The sequence below is a fragment of the Branchiostoma lanceolatum genome, chromosome 8 (assembly GCF_035083965.1).
Source record: "Branchiostoma lanceolatum isolate klBraLanc5 chromosome 8, klBraLanc5.hap2, whole genome shotgun sequence".
Lineage (NCBI taxonomy): Eukaryota > Metazoa > Chordata > Leptocardii > Amphioxiformes > Branchiostomatidae > Branchiostoma > Branchiostoma lanceolatum.
This window is the reverse complement of record NC_089729.1, coordinates 11,717,666-11,736,194: the sequence shown is the minus strand read 5'-3', so window position 1 is coordinate 11,736,194 and position 18,529 is coordinate 11,717,666. Positions and strand designations below refer to the sequence as shown.

The 18,529-nt window shown below is 38.9% G+C and overlaps 1 protein-coding gene across 1 annotated transcript; it reads left to right on the top strand.

Annotated features, from left to right (window-relative positions):
- The first annotated feature begins 1,400 nt into the window (after nucleotides 1-1,400).
- On the top strand, nucleotides 1,401-18,455 carry LOC136439700 (COP9 signalosome complex subunit 1-like). Its single transcript, XM_066435239.1, has 16 exons — nucleotides 1,401-1,586; nucleotides 4,398-4,487; nucleotides 6,398-6,498; nucleotides 6,967-7,047; nucleotides 7,780-7,950; nucleotides 8,831-8,966; nucleotides 10,369-10,446; nucleotides 10,655-10,712; nucleotides 12,395-12,480; nucleotides 13,176-13,270; nucleotides 14,161-14,266; nucleotides 14,799-14,879; nucleotides 15,344-15,481; nucleotides 16,209-16,295; nucleotides 16,800-16,847; nucleotides 17,344-18,455. Exons 1-16 carry the CDS (start codon nucleotides 1,554-1,556, stop codon nucleotides 17,413-17,415), a joined length of 1,461 nt encoding a protein of 486 aa, XP_066291336.1. The 5' UTR covers nucleotides 1,401-1,553; the 3' UTR covers nucleotides 17,416-18,455.
- Nucleotides 18,456-18,529: the final 74 nt, after the last annotated feature.

The following is an 18,529-nucleotide window of genomic DNA, read 5'->3' as shown; positions in this document are numbered from 1 at the left end:
ATGTATGATGTAGCACAGGTGAGAACCTTACAGGACCGGTGGGCAGGTATGCTCATCGTCCCACCTGTGGGTGGTACATATACATGTATATAACATGCAAGCACCTTACAGGACAGGTGCACAGGTGCGCTCATCCCCTCACCTGTGGATGGTATAGAGAAGATGTGACACAGGTGAGCATATTACAGGACACAGGTGGGCAGGTATGGTCATTGTCTCACCTGTGGATGGTATAAAACGGTAATTAAATAATGGTAATCAAAGTTGTAAATTATGTTCTAACAACAATAAATATCTGTACTGTATGTAACATGGCTTTATTATTGGTTATTATTGTTACTGTGTAATCACTCGCAGTTTGTGTTTTTGTATTGTGAAACCAGGGGTACCTGAAAAACAGGCTTACAGGAGTGTATTTTCCCTGTATAAAATAAATGAAATGAAACAGTCTAAAAAAAATTACCAGTCAATTCTGCATCCTTCATCAGGTTGGAATGATCAATTATCTAGGACATATGGGACATATACTTAGTCTGGAAACACACCAGACTGTCTGTACTTCTATCGCTCTCTGCAAGGGGGCGCAACCACACAGAAAAGGTTTCTGTTTTTCCACCCCCTGACAATACTTGACCGTGTTTTCCGCCATCAGGACTGGATGGCTCTTTCTACAAACCCATGATCTCAGCAAAAGACAGATCTCATTGCATAATTGCCCCGTCTTCACGTGCATGTACATTAAAATGTAAAAATGTGCAACAAAAACGACTAGGACTGCAATGACCCAGTTCACAGTTAAAACTACAATTGTCAATGGCTAGTATTAAAAGATTATATATGCATGTGAAGGTGAAACAAGGCATAATATGTAATTCTAATTCTGTCCACTAGCTACTTAATTTTATGGCTCTCAATAAATTTCGAATCCAAAACTTCCAGGCAAAATCACTTTCCAATCGATCACTTCAAATCAACAATATAATTTTTAGGCAAACTTTGCGCATAGTCAGACCCTCTGTAGTCTAGCCTAGAGGTTTTAAGGATTGATAACATTACAACAGAAGCTTGAATTAATACTTATGCTGTTAACATCAAACAATTCCTGAAAATTCAGCAATAGTCTTATAAAAAACTTAATTAAAAGTCATAGAAATCAGAAATCTCGCATCAAATCCTCCCGGCAACTCGCGCTAAAAATAAATGTCTCTTGATTCGTTAGCAACTTATTCAACATAGTCTGAAACACCAGTAAATGTCAAAACCTTCCTAAATATTTCTATTCAAGAATCTATTTCAAGATAATATGTCATTGTTTGCTTTTTTATTGTACAATTATGGTTATAGAAATTAGAAAACAGTTTTGATAGATTTCTTTTTCTCTAAACGTATGCTCCATACAAATATGCGGCTAGTTTCTACAAGGCACCAATGCCGGGCGGTCTTGGAGGAATTCTAATTTTTACGAAGCGTGTTTATTCGTGATCAGGCTGTCTACGGCTTTCCTTATTGTTTTACTTTGGTGCATACAGTACTGAAGGCGTGCAGGAAGTACCATGCCTCTCCCTGTACAGTCCATGCTGTTCCAGGTAGGTGTTATGTTTGTTTTTGCATGCGGTTAGTGTAGACAAGGTGTGGGGAGGGGGGCGAAATTTTACTTTGTCATGGAATAATATAATCCATGTGTCGTATGAATTAATGATACGGTAATATACTCATGTAGGCGTTTCTTTTTGGCTAAATACACTTGTAACATGTAGTGACCATCTCTCTGTTTAGAGTGCACTTCATTGTAAGAGGAAATCACTCTAATGTTGATTTGGGATGTCTTATAATTTGGTGAAAAATATACGATATTTTGACTTATTTCGTATAGTGATATTTGAGATTTTGCCAGTCATAGTTTTGCCAACCTGTCAGGGCATGTCCAAGTCAACAAAAATAAGTCGTTTTCAGTACTAAATATTACTCTAAAAATGATATGCTGTGGTTTCATTTTTGTGTGACCTATCCACTGCAATCATGATTGTGCAACTGCAAGAGGTGCAAATTACTCTTCCAATTAACGTTGTTAACGTTACTTGTATTACTAAATGTACTACAGAATTGTTTCAACCATCACCTTTAAATCGCAAATACAATGTACGTCCTTTCCCATTCCTATCTCAAATTCAAGTGCCCAGGAAAAGAAATATCTTCATCATTACTATATCACAATAAAGTAGAGTCAAGCTGCGCTCCAGTGCTGTAACAAACTCGTGACACCTAGACATAGCCTGATTAAATAATGCTTTGTGAATTAGTAGCCTACCTACCATTGACTCCATGACATGGAATCATGTCTGTCAGCTTATTATGTCAGCTATTATGACTAATTTTACCAGCTACTAGTATGAACTCCGCTGCCTGTCACTCCCAGCAACTCTGAACTTTTACCCTTCACATCCTGTCACATGTCTATATATGTATATAGTATACAGAAATGATTACGGAAACTCAGACAAACAAACAAGCAAACAGACAGAAACAACGAAATCAATACCTCCGTACAGAGTTAAAAAATAAGGTTGCATTCAGTCCACAGCGGAACTATAGATATGAACCCCTGCTGTTGGAATTCTAAGGCAATAAACTTGCCTTAACCAGGGTTGAACAAGTTTTCAAAAATTCACTTGCCCTATCGGGCAAGTAGAAAAAAAATCTACTTGCCCGAACCAACTTTTGACTTGCCCGAAATCTAAATGAAATTTTTGCTTGCAGTAATGAGTTCTGTTATTTTTCAGTACAAACGTCTTGTTAAGCATGTAATTACAGCAAAGTTTTAACTACAAGACCAAGCTGTGTGGATGTCATGACCGTAATTACGGGAAATGACAAAGACCTGAACAAGAAGCATGATGTTACAACATATCTTCTTTAACTTAAACCACACCAATTTCATTTGTTGCTTCACATATTTTTCAGAAATAAAATGATATGGCCGGTATTGAATCATTGTTGTGAAGTTTGTATTTTTTTGATAACAGTAGTCAATATCAATCCATACATGTACATCAAACAACACCTTCCAATGATTTTTTGCAGTATTAACATTTAGAAGTTGAACAGAAATTTAAAATATCCTGAATATAAACTCAGTTAAAATGTTGTGGGAACCCTTAGAGTGTGTCATATCCAATGTTGCTGTTCAGTGAAAGAAGGAAAATGCGACATTGAGGGAGTGCTCACAGGGATATCATGTTTCAAAGGATTTGATGTTGCAAAGTTTCATGCCAGCAGGTCTACTAACTGGGAGAGCCATGGGTGTTTGTTTACATGTACTATGTGAGCCAAATTGTCCTGTTATGGGTTGAATTCATAATCTTTTGGAATATTTTGAGAGAAATGTAGTTTATAATGATAAGATGCATTGTTGTGTGGTGTTTTTGTGATCCTTTCACTGGAATAAAGTTTGTTTTGAAACAGACTGCATGTAAAAATCTTACTTGCCCGATCGGGCAAGTGGGGGAGGACATCCACTTGCCCGAACAGCACTTTCACTTGCCCCGGGCAATCGGGCAACCATACTTGTTCAACCCTGTTAACCCAAATTTGAATCATAAGACAGCCAACATTTATAGCTACATTTATATACATTGCATTTTGCTATAACATTTTGAAAGTTGGCAGCTTTATAAGGTGCTCCATAAATATCTAAGTAACAAAATTAAACTTCAGTTAGAGTGTCTCCCTGTATATGGAATAGGAATGAAGATGTATGTATCAGGACGCCAGAAGCAAATTCGTTTGGACTTAATATTCTCACCTTTGAAAAGGTCATGTTGTAATGAACGTAATTCAGTTTTGTTTGAAGTAGTTCCTTATATATCATGCTATCAGAATAATTACATGCTATATACGAAGAAATTAAATGTAAATCATTGGACCTTAGGCCATCATTTTCTTGCCTCTCTGTCATTTTAAAGTACCGTTCGGTAAAGATATAGATTAAAGTTAAACACAAGACCACTTAGAAGTTAGATCTGACCTTAGTATATTCTGTTTATTTTCTCGCAGTTCCTGACTCAATTTGTGGTTGGAGTCAAGGGGAAAGAAGAGTTATGCTGTTGTGTTTTACGTTTGTGGTTGGAACAGTTAGGTGTGGTACAGTAGTTCACGGTGTCATGATTTCTTTATGGTGATGTCGCAGCAAAAACCACAACAGTAATTGAATAAAGCCACCAGAAACATTTAATTTCAATATTTACAGTGTATTCACTGTCTAAATCTGTTTTCCAAGGTACAGAATTTCCTTTCTGTTTCATGTTGATCTTCAAAATCAAACGCCACTTATTTTGAAAAAACTGAGACTGTGAGAGCCAACAAATTGAATTTTTCTGGCTAAACCTCTTTTCCTCCAGCCTCCAGTGGAGCCCATGCAGATCGATGCCCCACCTGAGGAGAATGACAACCAACCAGAACACACCTTCACTGTGGAGTCATGTTCACTGGTATGTTCTACAACAGTTACAGTTGCTACATTGTACCTACTGATCTGATAATTCTATTTTACAGTCACAAACAGGTACAACTACAAATACTAGTACCGACCTGTGCACATACCAGTACAGAGGTTTAGGCCTATGTCCGGACATGAACCTGTACAAAATGTACCTGTACGTGGCCCTACAATATTTTTCAAAATCTCTTTTTAGTGCAAAATTTTCGAGCTGAAATTGTTGAATAGTTACAAAATATCTTAGTTAAAAAGTTATACACATGGACAGTTTACAATGTAAGTCTGTTCAGGACGGGTAGTGGTACTGTAACATTTTGTTCTGGTATTTTGGATCTGTACCTAAATGATTTTTGCAGTCAGTACCCATTTACTAGTACATAATGCCTTACTACTACTACTACTAGTACTACTAATAAAAAGTCACCCAGCAGAAGGTAGACACAGAATTAGCCTGTGTTTACACAATGTCCCGCTGGCTGGGGTCAATTATGATTGGCCCCTCTTCTAGAGGGCGGTTACTTTAATTGGTTCCTCTGCTAGAAGTGCGGTTTAGTCAGGCTAGACACAGAATTTCAGACTTGAACTTGCCTGTTCAGTGGTAGAAATACTTTTTTTCAGTGTTCTGCAATATTGCAGAATGCCAAAATTTTGTTCTGCAATTTGAAAATATTTTCTGCAAATACAAAAGCCTCCATGCTACAACCTTCTCAACTTAATACTAGTAATGCCTACTTATATTTACATCATATCATATCTAGCTTTGAAACATTGCTCTTATTCGTTATTCTCTCACTCTATCTTTAATTCTACTAGCAAAATTTGAAACAGGAATAACATACATGTGTGTGAAAAATAATCAAATGAATGTCGAAAACAGCAAAAGCGTATAAAAGCGTAAAAGTGTTTCTTCAAAATTAATCAAATTAGATATTTGTTTATAATTTAAGTACGTGTAATGAAAAAACATTCAACAACCTGGACATTATATCCTTGCGAGGAATACGTGTTCTGATGCGTAATGAGATGTGTCAAAAGTCACGACCTGTGTCAAAAATCACAGCCACGGCCCACGGAAAAAAAAAAATTACAAGATTTGAAAAAAATTTAAAAACAAAATTTAAAAAAAAGCCTCATGCAAACCTTGGCCTCAGCATAATTTTTTGCTTACAAATCTGAAAATCGCTATCGGTTTTAAACATCAGACTCCGACTTCGGACAGTCTGGGAGACGCCAGGCAGCCCGGTGATGTTATTGTTTTTCACGTGGGCGCCCCCCTCCCCACCGCCTCGGCGCAGGAGAAAATGTTCCGCCTTCTCCTTGCTCACAGATCTACCCGAGTGATTCTTAACTTCATCGCTGCCATCTGGGTTTGAAGGACCACCGGCTAATGTAGTTGCCACAATTTCGTTACAGCTGGCGTCACGCCCATGCCCCGAGTTCGGGCTCGGAAGAAATTGCATGCTCGCTGCGCCGCTCAACATGCTCACAAGAAACATCCGGGAATTTCCCCCCGACTTTTGGCGACCCCGGGATCGTGGCCGCGCCGATTTGCGAAGTTAGGACGGAAATGCACAAATTTGAAATTTTCTCACATGATTCGTTCCCGAAAGTATCACGGAAATCCATGAAAAAACTCGAACCTCCAAGGCAGTCGGCACGCAGCGAAGCGCCGTCAGGTTCGCTCGACGCTTGTTTCAGTTTATCTACAGCGCCGCTAGCTAAATCTACATGTATATCGTAACCTCCTTGGCTGAATTGAGAACCATTGAATTCTGAGCCTGATTTTTTTTATTCTGCAAAATTGCAGGTTGTTTAATTTTTCTTCTGCAATCTTGAAAACCTTTCTGCAATTTGCAGATTGCAGACGGGTATTTCGAACGCTGCTGTTTCCCTTCCCTCCAGGACCTGGAGTCACATGCTGCCCAGTACACTGGACTGGCTCGACTGGAACGCCTGGTGTTCATCGCTGACCACTGTCCTCCGCTGAAGGTAGAGGCTCTCAGGTAGGGCACAGTAGGCAATATGGCAGTATAGAATTTAACAAAGTGGTACTATGATTATGCAGAACTGGTGTTCAATTACATTATGTAGCAAATTAAGTGGCAGGACAGAGCTGGAGGGACTGGTCACCATATACTGTATATGATTGTTTTAAGTAAGAGAAAACAGAACAGTACAATTTGTTAGGATATGCAGAGGCACCTGAATAGGATATACAGAATATACAGATATTTGTTAGGACATACAGTCATTACAGAGGCACCTGGCGAGCGGCCATTACCCTCCCCCAACCATGTGCAAGCACTTCAAACCCCCAGTTGATGGGGAACAGAAGACATTAAACTGGATAGTAAGTGAGTGTGTGAGTGATGCCATGTGAAGATATTTAACGTTATGTACCTGCCTGTAAATGTTACCTGTCTCTAGTTCTTTCCTAGTGTTTACATGTTGTTTGTACCCTGACTCTGCAGGATGGCTCTCCACTACGTCCAGAGAACCTACAACGTCCACCTGTACCAGCAGGTACACAGGAAGTTACAGGAAGCCGCCAGGTAAGGAAAAAAACTTTCACTTCAGCATCCTGTAAATGCAGAAATGGTTGCAGTGGTTTTATGTTCGCGGTTTTCGCGGCGACTGTTTCACTGGAATTTAAAATCACTGCAAACATTTTTGTCCAATACTGTAGCAGTATGTGACTACTAAGTATATAGCGCTGCCGCAAACTTGAAACCACCACAAACACTCCATTTTCATTTTAGCGCAAAATAAAAGCACACGAACTTAAATGCAGTCAATTTTACAGTATCCCCTCATGAAATTTAAAACCCAATTTCTTTTGCATTCCTTTATTGACTATTTACCTCTTGACTATTCACTTTGGTTAGAAAGAAGTACACTGAGCATAACTGTTATACCGAGGTTAACATGAGATCTGATTGAAAGTCATTGTGTTTCCTTACTAGTAGAGAAGTGGATTGAAGTATATACATGTAGTACATAGGTTTGAGCAACAGCATATTCAACAAGGATGTCATTGAAGAGGTGTAGTTTTTGCACCTACGGCAACAGATTACTTGCAGAAACTATATAATTATGAGAGAGGTTATTGACCACCTTTTTTATATACAATCTAGATCATGAACTGACACCAGAGCTTACATGTAGGAATATAAACATGGGAGATATTCGACTGAATTTGTGGGTGGCATACACTAATCACTGCTTCAAAAATGTTTACCATTTCTTGCAATTGACTTACGAAGCTCTTCATTTTTATTGTACAGTTCTGGCGTAGTGGCTAACATGCCAGACGCAGTGGCAGGTTTGACTCTAGGGGTTCCACCTTACGACACAGACTGGGTAGAGACCACCGCTAAGAAGGCAGCTCTGAAGCTGGAGAAGTTGGACACTGACTTGAAGAACTACAAAGGCAACTCCATCAAGGAAAGCATTCGGTAAGGACTTCTGCAGTGTGGTAGAAATTGTAAAAATATTCACAGCTCTTTACTTCATTGTAGTGTACTTGAAGTCTACAAATTCCATTGAAAACATCTATTAGATTTTCCAATCCTTTTATTAATTATGAAATTATACAGTATTGAGAAGTATTAAATAATGTTATGAATATGATGAATCACATTCAATCTATTACTGTTTATGTTGCATCCTAAGGACATTCATTTACTAATAGATTAGAAATATTTAATGTTCTTTTATTGATATACTTTCTGGCCTTTCAATGTTACACAGTCCTATTGTGAGTGGATAGGATAATAGACTCAATATCCAGAGATCCTGGGTTCGAACCCAATACCGGTACTGTTTAACTCTAATTCAGCAGTGGCCATCTGTCCTTTTAGTGATGGCCTTGAGTATTAAAGAAAACATAAGAAAGTGTTGATTATTCATACAATGTAAGAAAGAGAGTTGTAGCTGCTGATTACATTCTGGAGTATAATTGATTTTGAAATTTGATTTGATTACTGCTGTCGGCAATAAGAGTTTTTTTCTAGAAAAACATCGCATGGGAGAGCATTTCGGGGAGCAGAGCGACCAAACGAGGGGGGGATGGTGTGGGGTTTTAGAGAATTTTAAGTTAAAATTGGGCATTCTTTGGCTTCCTGAGGGGCAAAACTACTGTCCGACAGATCACAGTTGAAGACTGTGGCCACATGTGTCCGAGTAGCATTCCTGGTCAATCAGTTTTATTGCTTGTCAGAGAATCTGCTCCTCAGGGTGAGGGGGGCATGGTCAGGGCATGGGGTGCTCCGCTCCTGTTCCCCTCTTTAGATGAACCCCTGACAATACTCATTTATCGTGTTCTCTTGCCTGTAGGCGTGGCCATGATGACCTGGGAGACCACTACCTGGACTGTGGGGACCTGAGTAACGCACTGAAGTGTTACTCTCGAGCACGGGACTACTGTACCAGCGCTAAACATGTGGTCAACATGTGTCTCAATGTTATAAAGGTAGGGAACCTCAGCCGTAACGCAATGAAGTGTTACGCATGAGCACGGGACTACTGTACCAGCGCTAAACATGTGGTCAACAAGTGTCTCAACGTTATCAAGGTAGGGAACCTACTAGTGAGTAATGCACTGAAGTGTTACTCTCGAGCACAGGACTACTGTACCAGCGCTAAACATGTGGTCAACATGTGTCTCAATGTTATAAAGGTAGGGAACCTCAGCCGTAACGCACTAATTAAAAGTGTTAATCTCGAGCACGGGACTACAGTACCAGCGCTAAACATGTGGTCAACATGTGTCTGACAATGTTATCAAGGTAGGGAACCTACTAGTAAGTAACGCACTGAAGTGTTACTCTCGAGCATGGTACTACTGTACCAGCGCTAAACATGTGGTCAACATGTGTCTCAATGTTATAAAGGTAGGGAACCTCAGCCGTAACGCACTAATTAAAAGTGTTAATCTCGAGCACGGGACTACAGTACCAGCGCTAAACATGTGGTCAACATGTGTCTGACAATGTTATAAAGGTAGGGAGTACTAGTGAGTAATGCGCTGAAGTGTTAATCTCGAGCATGAGACTACTGTACCAGCACTAAACATGTGGTCAACATGTGTCTGACAATGTTATAAAGGTAGGGAGTACTAGTGAGTAATGCGCTGAAGTGTTACTCTCGAGCACGGGACTACTGTACCAGCGCTAAACATGTAGTCAACATGTGTCTCAATGTTATAAAGGTAGGGAACCTACTAGTGAGTAATGCGCTGATTCAGAAGTATTACTCTGGAGCACAAGACTGTACCAGTGCTAAACATGTAGTCAACATGTGTCTCAACGTTATAAAGGTAGGGAACCTAGTAAGTAACGTGCTGAAGTGTTATAAGCAGGTGACTACTGTACCAGCACCCCAGGCATATGGTCAACATGTGTCTCAGGTGTACAGTAGTTCCGTGCTCGTGAGTAACACTTCTGATCAGTGCATTACTCAGGTTCCCTACCTCCATTAGGGCTCAGCACTCAGCACTGAAAAACACTTGCAAGTCAAACACTACCAGTCGACTAGCCCCCTGCTACATACATGTATATAGTGCTATTGAAACAGAGATGGGCACCATGCAGGTACACAGAAAAGTGTGAGAAGGATTTTGATTCAGCTTGATATCATTATAGTACATGTACATATACTAGAATCATGTACTTGTAGAACTGAATAAGGATGCTACCATTCATTTTTATATTTACTGCTTACGTGGTATGGTATATACCGACCAACAGAGGCCATATAATGGTATGGTATATAGCAAATATTGTGTGGGGAGGTGATGCTCTAAATACATGCTAAACATTATGTACAACATTGATAGTAAATGTATGCATGATAATCTACTGTCTTTTCCACAGGTAAGCATCCTACTGCAGAACTGGCCCCACGTGCTGAGTTATGTCAACAAGGCAGAAGCCACACCTGAAATAGCTGAGGTAAGTCTATGTTTGTTTGTTTGTTTGTTTTTGTTCACAGTAACTTGGTGATATGAAAGCGACAAGTATGCATCATTCATTTTTCATTGGAACTTTAGTTGTTGCCAATTCTCATTTCATTTGTCTGATCATGTAGTTAATATGAATTTTTTTTTAGAAAATTGCTACCGTAGATTGAATTTCTGATTTCTTGTTTTTTATGTTACAGAAAGGGGAGCGTGACAGCCAGAGTCAATCAGTGATCACCAAACTGAAGTGTGCTGCAGGTTAGTATGGAGTATGTTAATTACCTTGCATTACCTTCTCTTTGTATAGATTCCTATCAGGGCTTCAAATACCACATGCACATACAGGTTAGTAAAGATGTCTACCTCCATCCTACCTGTAACAGTCCTTTGAACTGGGTAAAACTGTCATGTAAGTGTTCATTTTGTAAATTGTATGTAAATTTTGCTTAAATGGCTGCTACCTCCTGTAAAAATTAATGTCTTCTACCTCCGCGAAAATGTATTGTATTGTTTTTGGTGTGTCTGTCTCTATGTGTGTCTGTTCGTGTTTGTGTTTCTGCATATTAATGGCCAGTAGTAGTAACTTAAGAGCAGCTGTCTGTAAAAACCAAGCAAAATGAGGAAAAAGTGGCCAAGTTCAAAAAATGAAATTTTCTTAGATTTTGTGTGGTGGTAGGGTCTTGGCCCAAACCAACAAAAATGGGAAAGTTTTGGGTCGGAGGTTACCAGTTGCCATGGCAACGGCCATTTTTCAAAATGGCGGATTTTCGCCTTGTGCAACTTGGTGATTGAGATAAGAATGACTTTTCTTTAACTTTTTTATGCTGCAAGAAACCTGCCTGGCACTTAGAAAAAGCCCCTTAAAAATGACTAAAATTTAGCAAGATGAAAATTCTGATTTCATTGGTTCTGATAACCCCCTAGTACACCCTCTTAATCTTAATGCTTGATCTTGAACTTTTGGTCTATCAAACGTTGAAAACCAAGCTATATGGAAATATAAAAGTTATGTCCATATCTCCAGTGCAATCAGCAGGTAGGGATGTTTTCCTAATACAACCATGTGAAAATCCATCATTAACAACAAAGATGACCGTTGCCATGGCAACCAACCGTCAACTGTTACAAAATACTTTTCTAAGTGCCAGGCAGGTTTCTTGCAGCATAAAAAAGTTAAAGAAAAGTCATTCTTATCTCAATCACCAAGTTGCACATGTTTATTTCACCTTCAATTCTGTGGTTGAAATTCTGCTACGATGGAAAAAATGGCTTAGTCTCTGGGTCACTGTGGCCCGCCCCATTGAGAACCCAAACATCTTTTTTAATATGATATTTTTAAAGATCTAAACTAGAGTTGTGCTAAAAATCAACAAATTTGAAGTGCCCTTTAAGGAGGTATTGCTTGCTAAAAACGTCCAAAAAATGGCGTTTTGTCAATTTTGAAATTTTACAAAAACAGGTCATCTTTAAACGTTTGTTGCATCTCACTGCCAAAACATTTCGAGCAACACTTTACATCATTTGTCTTGTTAAGATATGGATGATATAATATGTGAGAGGCAGCAACATTTCTGTTCATTTGTGGGCGTTACAGTAGGCCAAAGATGGTCCATTTTGAGCGAGAGAGAGGCCTTCACAAGGCGAAAATCCGCCATTTTGAAAAATGGCCGTTGCCATGGCAACTGGTAACCTCCGACCCAAAACTTTCCTATTTTTGTAGGTTTGGGCCAAGACCCTACCACCACACAAAATCTAAGAAAATTTCATTTTTTGAACTTGGCCACCTTATGCTTGGTTTTTACAGACAGCTGCTCTTAATTATATAAGAATCTCAGGATAGATTTTGATGAAATTTGTTGTTTGTACTGGACATGTTATTGTATTGTTATTACTTTGAATCAGTACATTTTGCACATTGCTGAACTGTACCACTGTTCCAGGTCTGGCAGAGCTGGCCACCAAGAAATACAAGGCCTCAGCTAAGTACTTCCTGCAGGCTTCCTTCGACCATTGTGACTTCCCAGATGTAAGTGTGATGTGTAAGCATGTTGTGTATAACTGATAAACCATTAGAATTCTTACATGCAAAGAAAAGCAGTAAAACAGAATCCTCAGTGAAACCTAAATTCAGCAACCACTCTTTGGGTCGAGGAAAAATAGATGCTGAGAATAGGTGGTTACTGAGGACAGGGTGGGTTAAGCTAATAGTAATGTAAAAATGGATTGGACTGTTTTAATGTGGCTTGTGACTGTAGGTATCCATGGTTGCCTACGCCAGGGGTTACCCAACCAGGTTTGGCAGTTTTTATCACCATTTATGTACAACAATTGGTCTTGACATCTAGAAATGTTCTTTTACTTCGAAATTCTTACATTGATTTTGATATAACTTGCTTTCAATGAAATACATGTAACTGAGAACCAAGAAATGGAATAGCCTAGGCCTACAGCATTGTTATTAAGCCATTGACCCCATGCTAGTAGTGATGTATTATAATCAAACCAGGCTGTGTGGACCAATCTCAACCCTCCATTTTATACAGCCATAACCTTATAAGCACGGATTAATGTAGACTTTGCAATTGGCAGGTCATTAGCCCTTGATCATTGCATGGACCCCATTTTGTGTATATATTATGTATTATATATACATGTAATAGTGACTGTATAGTACCTACACACAGTTGTACTGTAGAAACCTGTTGTATTCCCTATCTGTAGATGCTGTCACCTAGCAATGTAGCCACCTACGGCGGACTTTGTGCGCTGGCAACATTTGATCGACAGGAGCTGCAGAAAAATGTCATTTCTAGCAGGTGAGGGGCTGAACATGTGAGGTGCACAGGGATTCAACGTGGTTGAAACTTTGCTAATAAAGTTAGTTTGCAAATGTATGTGTTTAACAATACACAGTCTTAATAGACTCTATGACATTGTATCTTATGGCTACAGAAAAACTCATAGTACTAGTACAGTGGTCATTCAGTGGATTATAAAATTCTTACAAAATATGGTACAATATAGATATGTAGAGTACTCATGACAGGTTATGTTGCATTCATTGATCTGTCAGCAACATGTTTGTCTTCTGGAATATTGTTTTGGGTTTGTCTATCAGATGTGTGGTGTGTGTGTGTGTGTGTGTGTGTGTGTGTGTGTGTGTGTGTGTGTATTTGAGTATGTATGTGTGTGTCTGTGTGTGTCTGTATGTATGTGTGTGTGTTAGTGTGTGTGTGTTTGAGTATGTGTGTGTATGTGTGTGTGTATGTAATACTATGTGTGTGTTTTTCTTTGAGTTTGAGTTCTAATGTACACAATACAGCATTGCTATACATCCTCAGTCAGGCATGCTATTTTTTAAGAGTCTCAAATTGGTATGAGGAAGGGGGTGAAGTCTGCCATCTCTGTTTCTTGACATCCATGAGAAAACCTTGAATTGAAGTATAGAATAGCTGTGGCAAGACATAACACAGTATTTTGTTTACTAGTATCTATTTATTGGTTTGGCTGTTACGCACACACAGTCAGGGCTTCCCAACTAGCCTGTGGCGTTTACAAAGGGCTAGCCCTACTGACAAAGACAAGACATTACAATTTACAATGGAGTCAGGCATGGACAGCATATATAACAATCTATAACAATTTGTTACATAAAAACTGTATAAAACAGTAATGTTGTATAAAGGTGCCTTCTGTTCTTCTACAGCTCCTTTAAGCAGTTCCTTGAGTTGGAGCCCCAGTTAAGAGACATCATCCTGAAGTTCAGTGAGTCCAAGTACGCCTCCTGTCTCAAGCAGCTGGAGGAGATCAAGGTATTACTAAGATCTTGGTGCCATCTTGAGTTGTCATTTCCAAGCAGATATTGGAAGATCGTAATATTTTCTGATCATGACCCCAACTACATGTAGGATGAGAAAGTGTTAGAAAACATTACGATCTTCCACCACAATTAGATTGAATTAAGATTAGAATAGAGTTTACCCCTTGTCCGACTTGGCCTTTTTTATGCAATTCATTTCATTAATTTGATCGTTTCATCGGGTCATTTTCCCTTGACTTTTTCTGTACTTAAGTGGCATAGTTACTTCCGCATTCGATGCATTTCGCTGCGGTTTGATGCGTTTAGCTGAAAAATACTCCCAACTGGTAGATATACGGGACCCACATACAGGCTCTGTAATATACAACCCATATATACATGTATATGAGTCCAACAGGACAAAGGTTTTAAAAGGTTTGCTTTCCATGAATGAAATTAAAACATTAATGTAGACTATGCCCTTTGTCACTGCAAAATGCAAATGTGCATGCAAAAATATATTCTGACTCCTTTTTTATTTCCAGGATCATCTCTTACTAGACATGTACCTGTCTCCACATATCAACAGCCTGTATACCATGATCCGGAACCGCGCCCTCACGCAGGTAAGCCTTGTCACACATACATATACCCAAATATGGCCTCCCGACCCTCTTCAAACCATGGTTGGGAGTTAGTCGTGTCAGCAAGGTCATCTGTAGTTAAGAGTTGATCGGCGAGGTTGCCTACTTGTCTTTAAAAGTGGTCTGCACCAGCCGACTTTTAGCTTGAAAAATCAAATTTCAGAAAGGTGTATGGTGCTTGGATACAACCAGAGGAGCAAATTGAAGAGTAGGATGGATCCCTGACTACTCTCAACCAAGCACTGACCTTAATTAGGGAGTGGTTGGGAGCAAAGATGTGGGAAGATCCTTAATGTGTAAGGTGTTGTAAGTACTGTTATTTATTTGCATTATTGATGCATCTACAAATTTATGATTAAAAAAAGATACTATAGATGATTGGCTTACTCATTAACTTAGATTATAAATTTTCTCATGCTTTTCTTTGATCTTGTTTTTTCCTGCAGTACTTCAGCCCCTACATGTCCGCAGACATGCGTAAGATGGCGGCAGCCTTCAACACCACGCTGGCCGCCCTGGAGGACGAACTCATGCAGCTCATCCTGGATGGACAGATCCAGGCACGCATTGACTCTCACAACAAGGTACTGGACATACGTAGAAAGTGACATACAAATATATGCACATGACATTTACAAACATTGCAAGTTCAACTGCAGTACAAAAGAAGGAACCAAAGTGTCATCATTCTTTTGACAGTTCAAGACCTAACCGGTAACCACCTAATCATTATGATATTTGGCAACTGGTTACTAGGTAATTCATTTACAGCTTCTGTAGTTGTACTAAGGAAATGAAGCTGAAGAATCCATGTTGCTTTGTGCATAATAGTGACGTATATATTTTCGGTTCCCTGTATCGAATTTGCAGTTTCCACTTCACACAAGGAGCATGGCTAGCTATATTGTCTTGTACTGTACATTGGTGCCACCTATCAACTCACAAAGGGACTGCACCATATGGTACATAGAATTTTCTAGATGAGACAAAGACTGATTTGTTATGTTATTGAAGCTCCATTCCATCTGGTTAAAAAAAATTTCATTGAATATATTTAGTGATGAATATGATGATGATATTTAGTGATACTTAATCATTAGTGCAATACAACAACAGGTCCTAGAGAAGTTGAATGCACAATAAAAGCTCAGAAGTTTTTTTTCCCATATCATCAATTTGATTCCAGAATAAGTGACATTATGGCATTTACATTGTTCTAGCTCTTTTGTTCCATGGTTCACTCCTGTACCGGTAAGTTGTTTGGTAATGATAAAGCCAGTTTTCAATCCTCCCTTCTGTTGTCCCACACAGATCCTGTACGCCCGAGATGTGGACCAGAGGAGCACCACGTTTGAGAAGGCCCTGGGCATGGGAAAGGCCTATCAGAGGAGAACTAAGGTCTGTTCACTAAGTATATGTCACATCTACATGTACTTGTGTGTATAGGAGTCCAAGAAAAGACTACAGCTAGGTGAACTGTACTTTACCTCTAAAGTTTAGAAAATTTTTTTAAAAACCCATCAGGATCCTGGATTTAGATCCACGGAGAAGCACCGGAAGATCAACCAGTAAGTATGAGGAGCGAAGGGAACACCTTGATACACAAAGTTTAAGGAAGTTTAATTTACAGAACATGTAATTCAGCACTTGGCTGCCAAATGTTCTCTGAATAAAAACCCATTATTATTATTAAGTTGATAGATTCAGATATCCTCACAACACTCTGTTTTCATGAATGTCCTCTTGATAAATATTTACTTTAAAATGTCCAGGATATGAATTTGTGTTATCTGCTACCTGCTCTTTGGATTCACATGCTGTTACATGTACGTTCTCTGTATTCCTTTGTGTATAGAGAGGTTGTTCAGAGAAGACAGATTCTAAATGTTCTGTCTTTTGCAGGCTCTTATCCTACGTTCTGCCATGCTGAAGAACCAAATCCATGTTAAGGTGAGGTTTCTTCTGCGTAATGACAGTTTTTACGTCATACATGTACTTGGTCTGTGATAATATTTGATACGGGTTTTCCAGACCGGTTTGTATGTTTGTATTACATCGGCCTCTAAATGTAACTTGTATCACACAGGCTTCCATGGAATAAGTTGAGTGCAAGTCGTGTGAGCTGCTTTTGAAAATTTGAATACCAAATTCAGAAGTTCGAGATTTTACAATCTTTTTGTCTGCAGACCTCAAGTTTTCTCAACTTTTGCCACAGTTTGCTTTGGAATTGAATTTTTGTTGTTGATAGTATGCATCTCAACGCACCTATGAAGTCTGTGTTGTGTATTTCACCTTGATACATGTTTGTTTTAAACATGCAGTTGATTACAATTATATTGGTCTCAAGATGTGGACATACAAGAATAACATGTACCATGATCAAAACCATTTTGCCTCAGCCACAAACAACACTCATTGACAAATACATATTTCCTTTCCCCATCAGAGCCCGCCCCACGACAGTTCTTCTGGAGGAGAAGCGTCCATTGCGCCCGGAACAAATGCCAGCAACAGATAAACTCAAACATGTGCTGCTTGAAAAGGAAGCATACAGTTCACAGCATGTAGTTTAATGTTAATGTTGTATCCACACAGAGGCATGTACTTGTGTAAATAAGTCAGCAGATATTATAAAGTCATTCGGAGTGTTTTTTGTCATGATGACCAGCTACATAGACATAATACAGTCAAAACTGCCCAAGAAGGCCACTTAGGGACTGATTAAAATCTGGTCTATGAGGACAGTTGGTCACTAAAGACAGGATTCTTAATGCTTGTGTCAATGGTAAAAATTATCAAAAGGACCACCATGATGTAGTCACATCCATATGATGTAGAGGTGGTCACTTGTACAGGTTTGACTGTACATGTATTAAAAAAGTCATTTGAAGTGTTCAATGTTATCATTGCCAGCTACACAAATACAAGTATCAAGACAAAAGTTGCAAAAGCATAACGTATACATTTGTATTTGTCAAAAAGTCCTTATTAAAGATTAAGAAGATGTGGTTGGTTCAAGAAAAATGTATTTCAGGCATTTATCTTTAGATGTTTAATATGATAATTTACTTTTTTCTTACAGTTTATATGTAGATGGGGTTCCCATCCATTCATATTCAGAATGCTGTCAGTTGAAAATGCTGGTTTAAAGTTTTATCAGAAAAAGCAAGTAAGAAGTTCAGCAATGTGCAACTGTTAAGCAGTTTTGTAACTTGTTCATGTTTAGTGCTTATGTCTTAGTAAGTGGTCCTCTATACTTTCTTTATTGAAGGCTGTCTTAAGATGATCACAAATGGAAACATGAAACATTTTGTAAATGTCCTTTTTTTAAATTTCGTTATCATTTTACAATTTGCATCATAGTCTTTGCCCTACTACCAGGGAGCTTGTTTGATTGTGCAGTTAATGTAGAAAGTACAAGACAGGGGATCTGTCCCCATTTTATTCCAGTATCTTCTATATCTGTGCCCAGTTTAACCCTACTTTGCCTTTGGAAAGCGTTTATCTAACTACCAAACTAGACCTGAATACATTTATCACTCAGTTTGTTACAAGGTATATGCAAGTCTATGTAACCTCCTTGGTAACGTTACATGTAACACCTATAATCACAGGCACTATGTACGCTATGC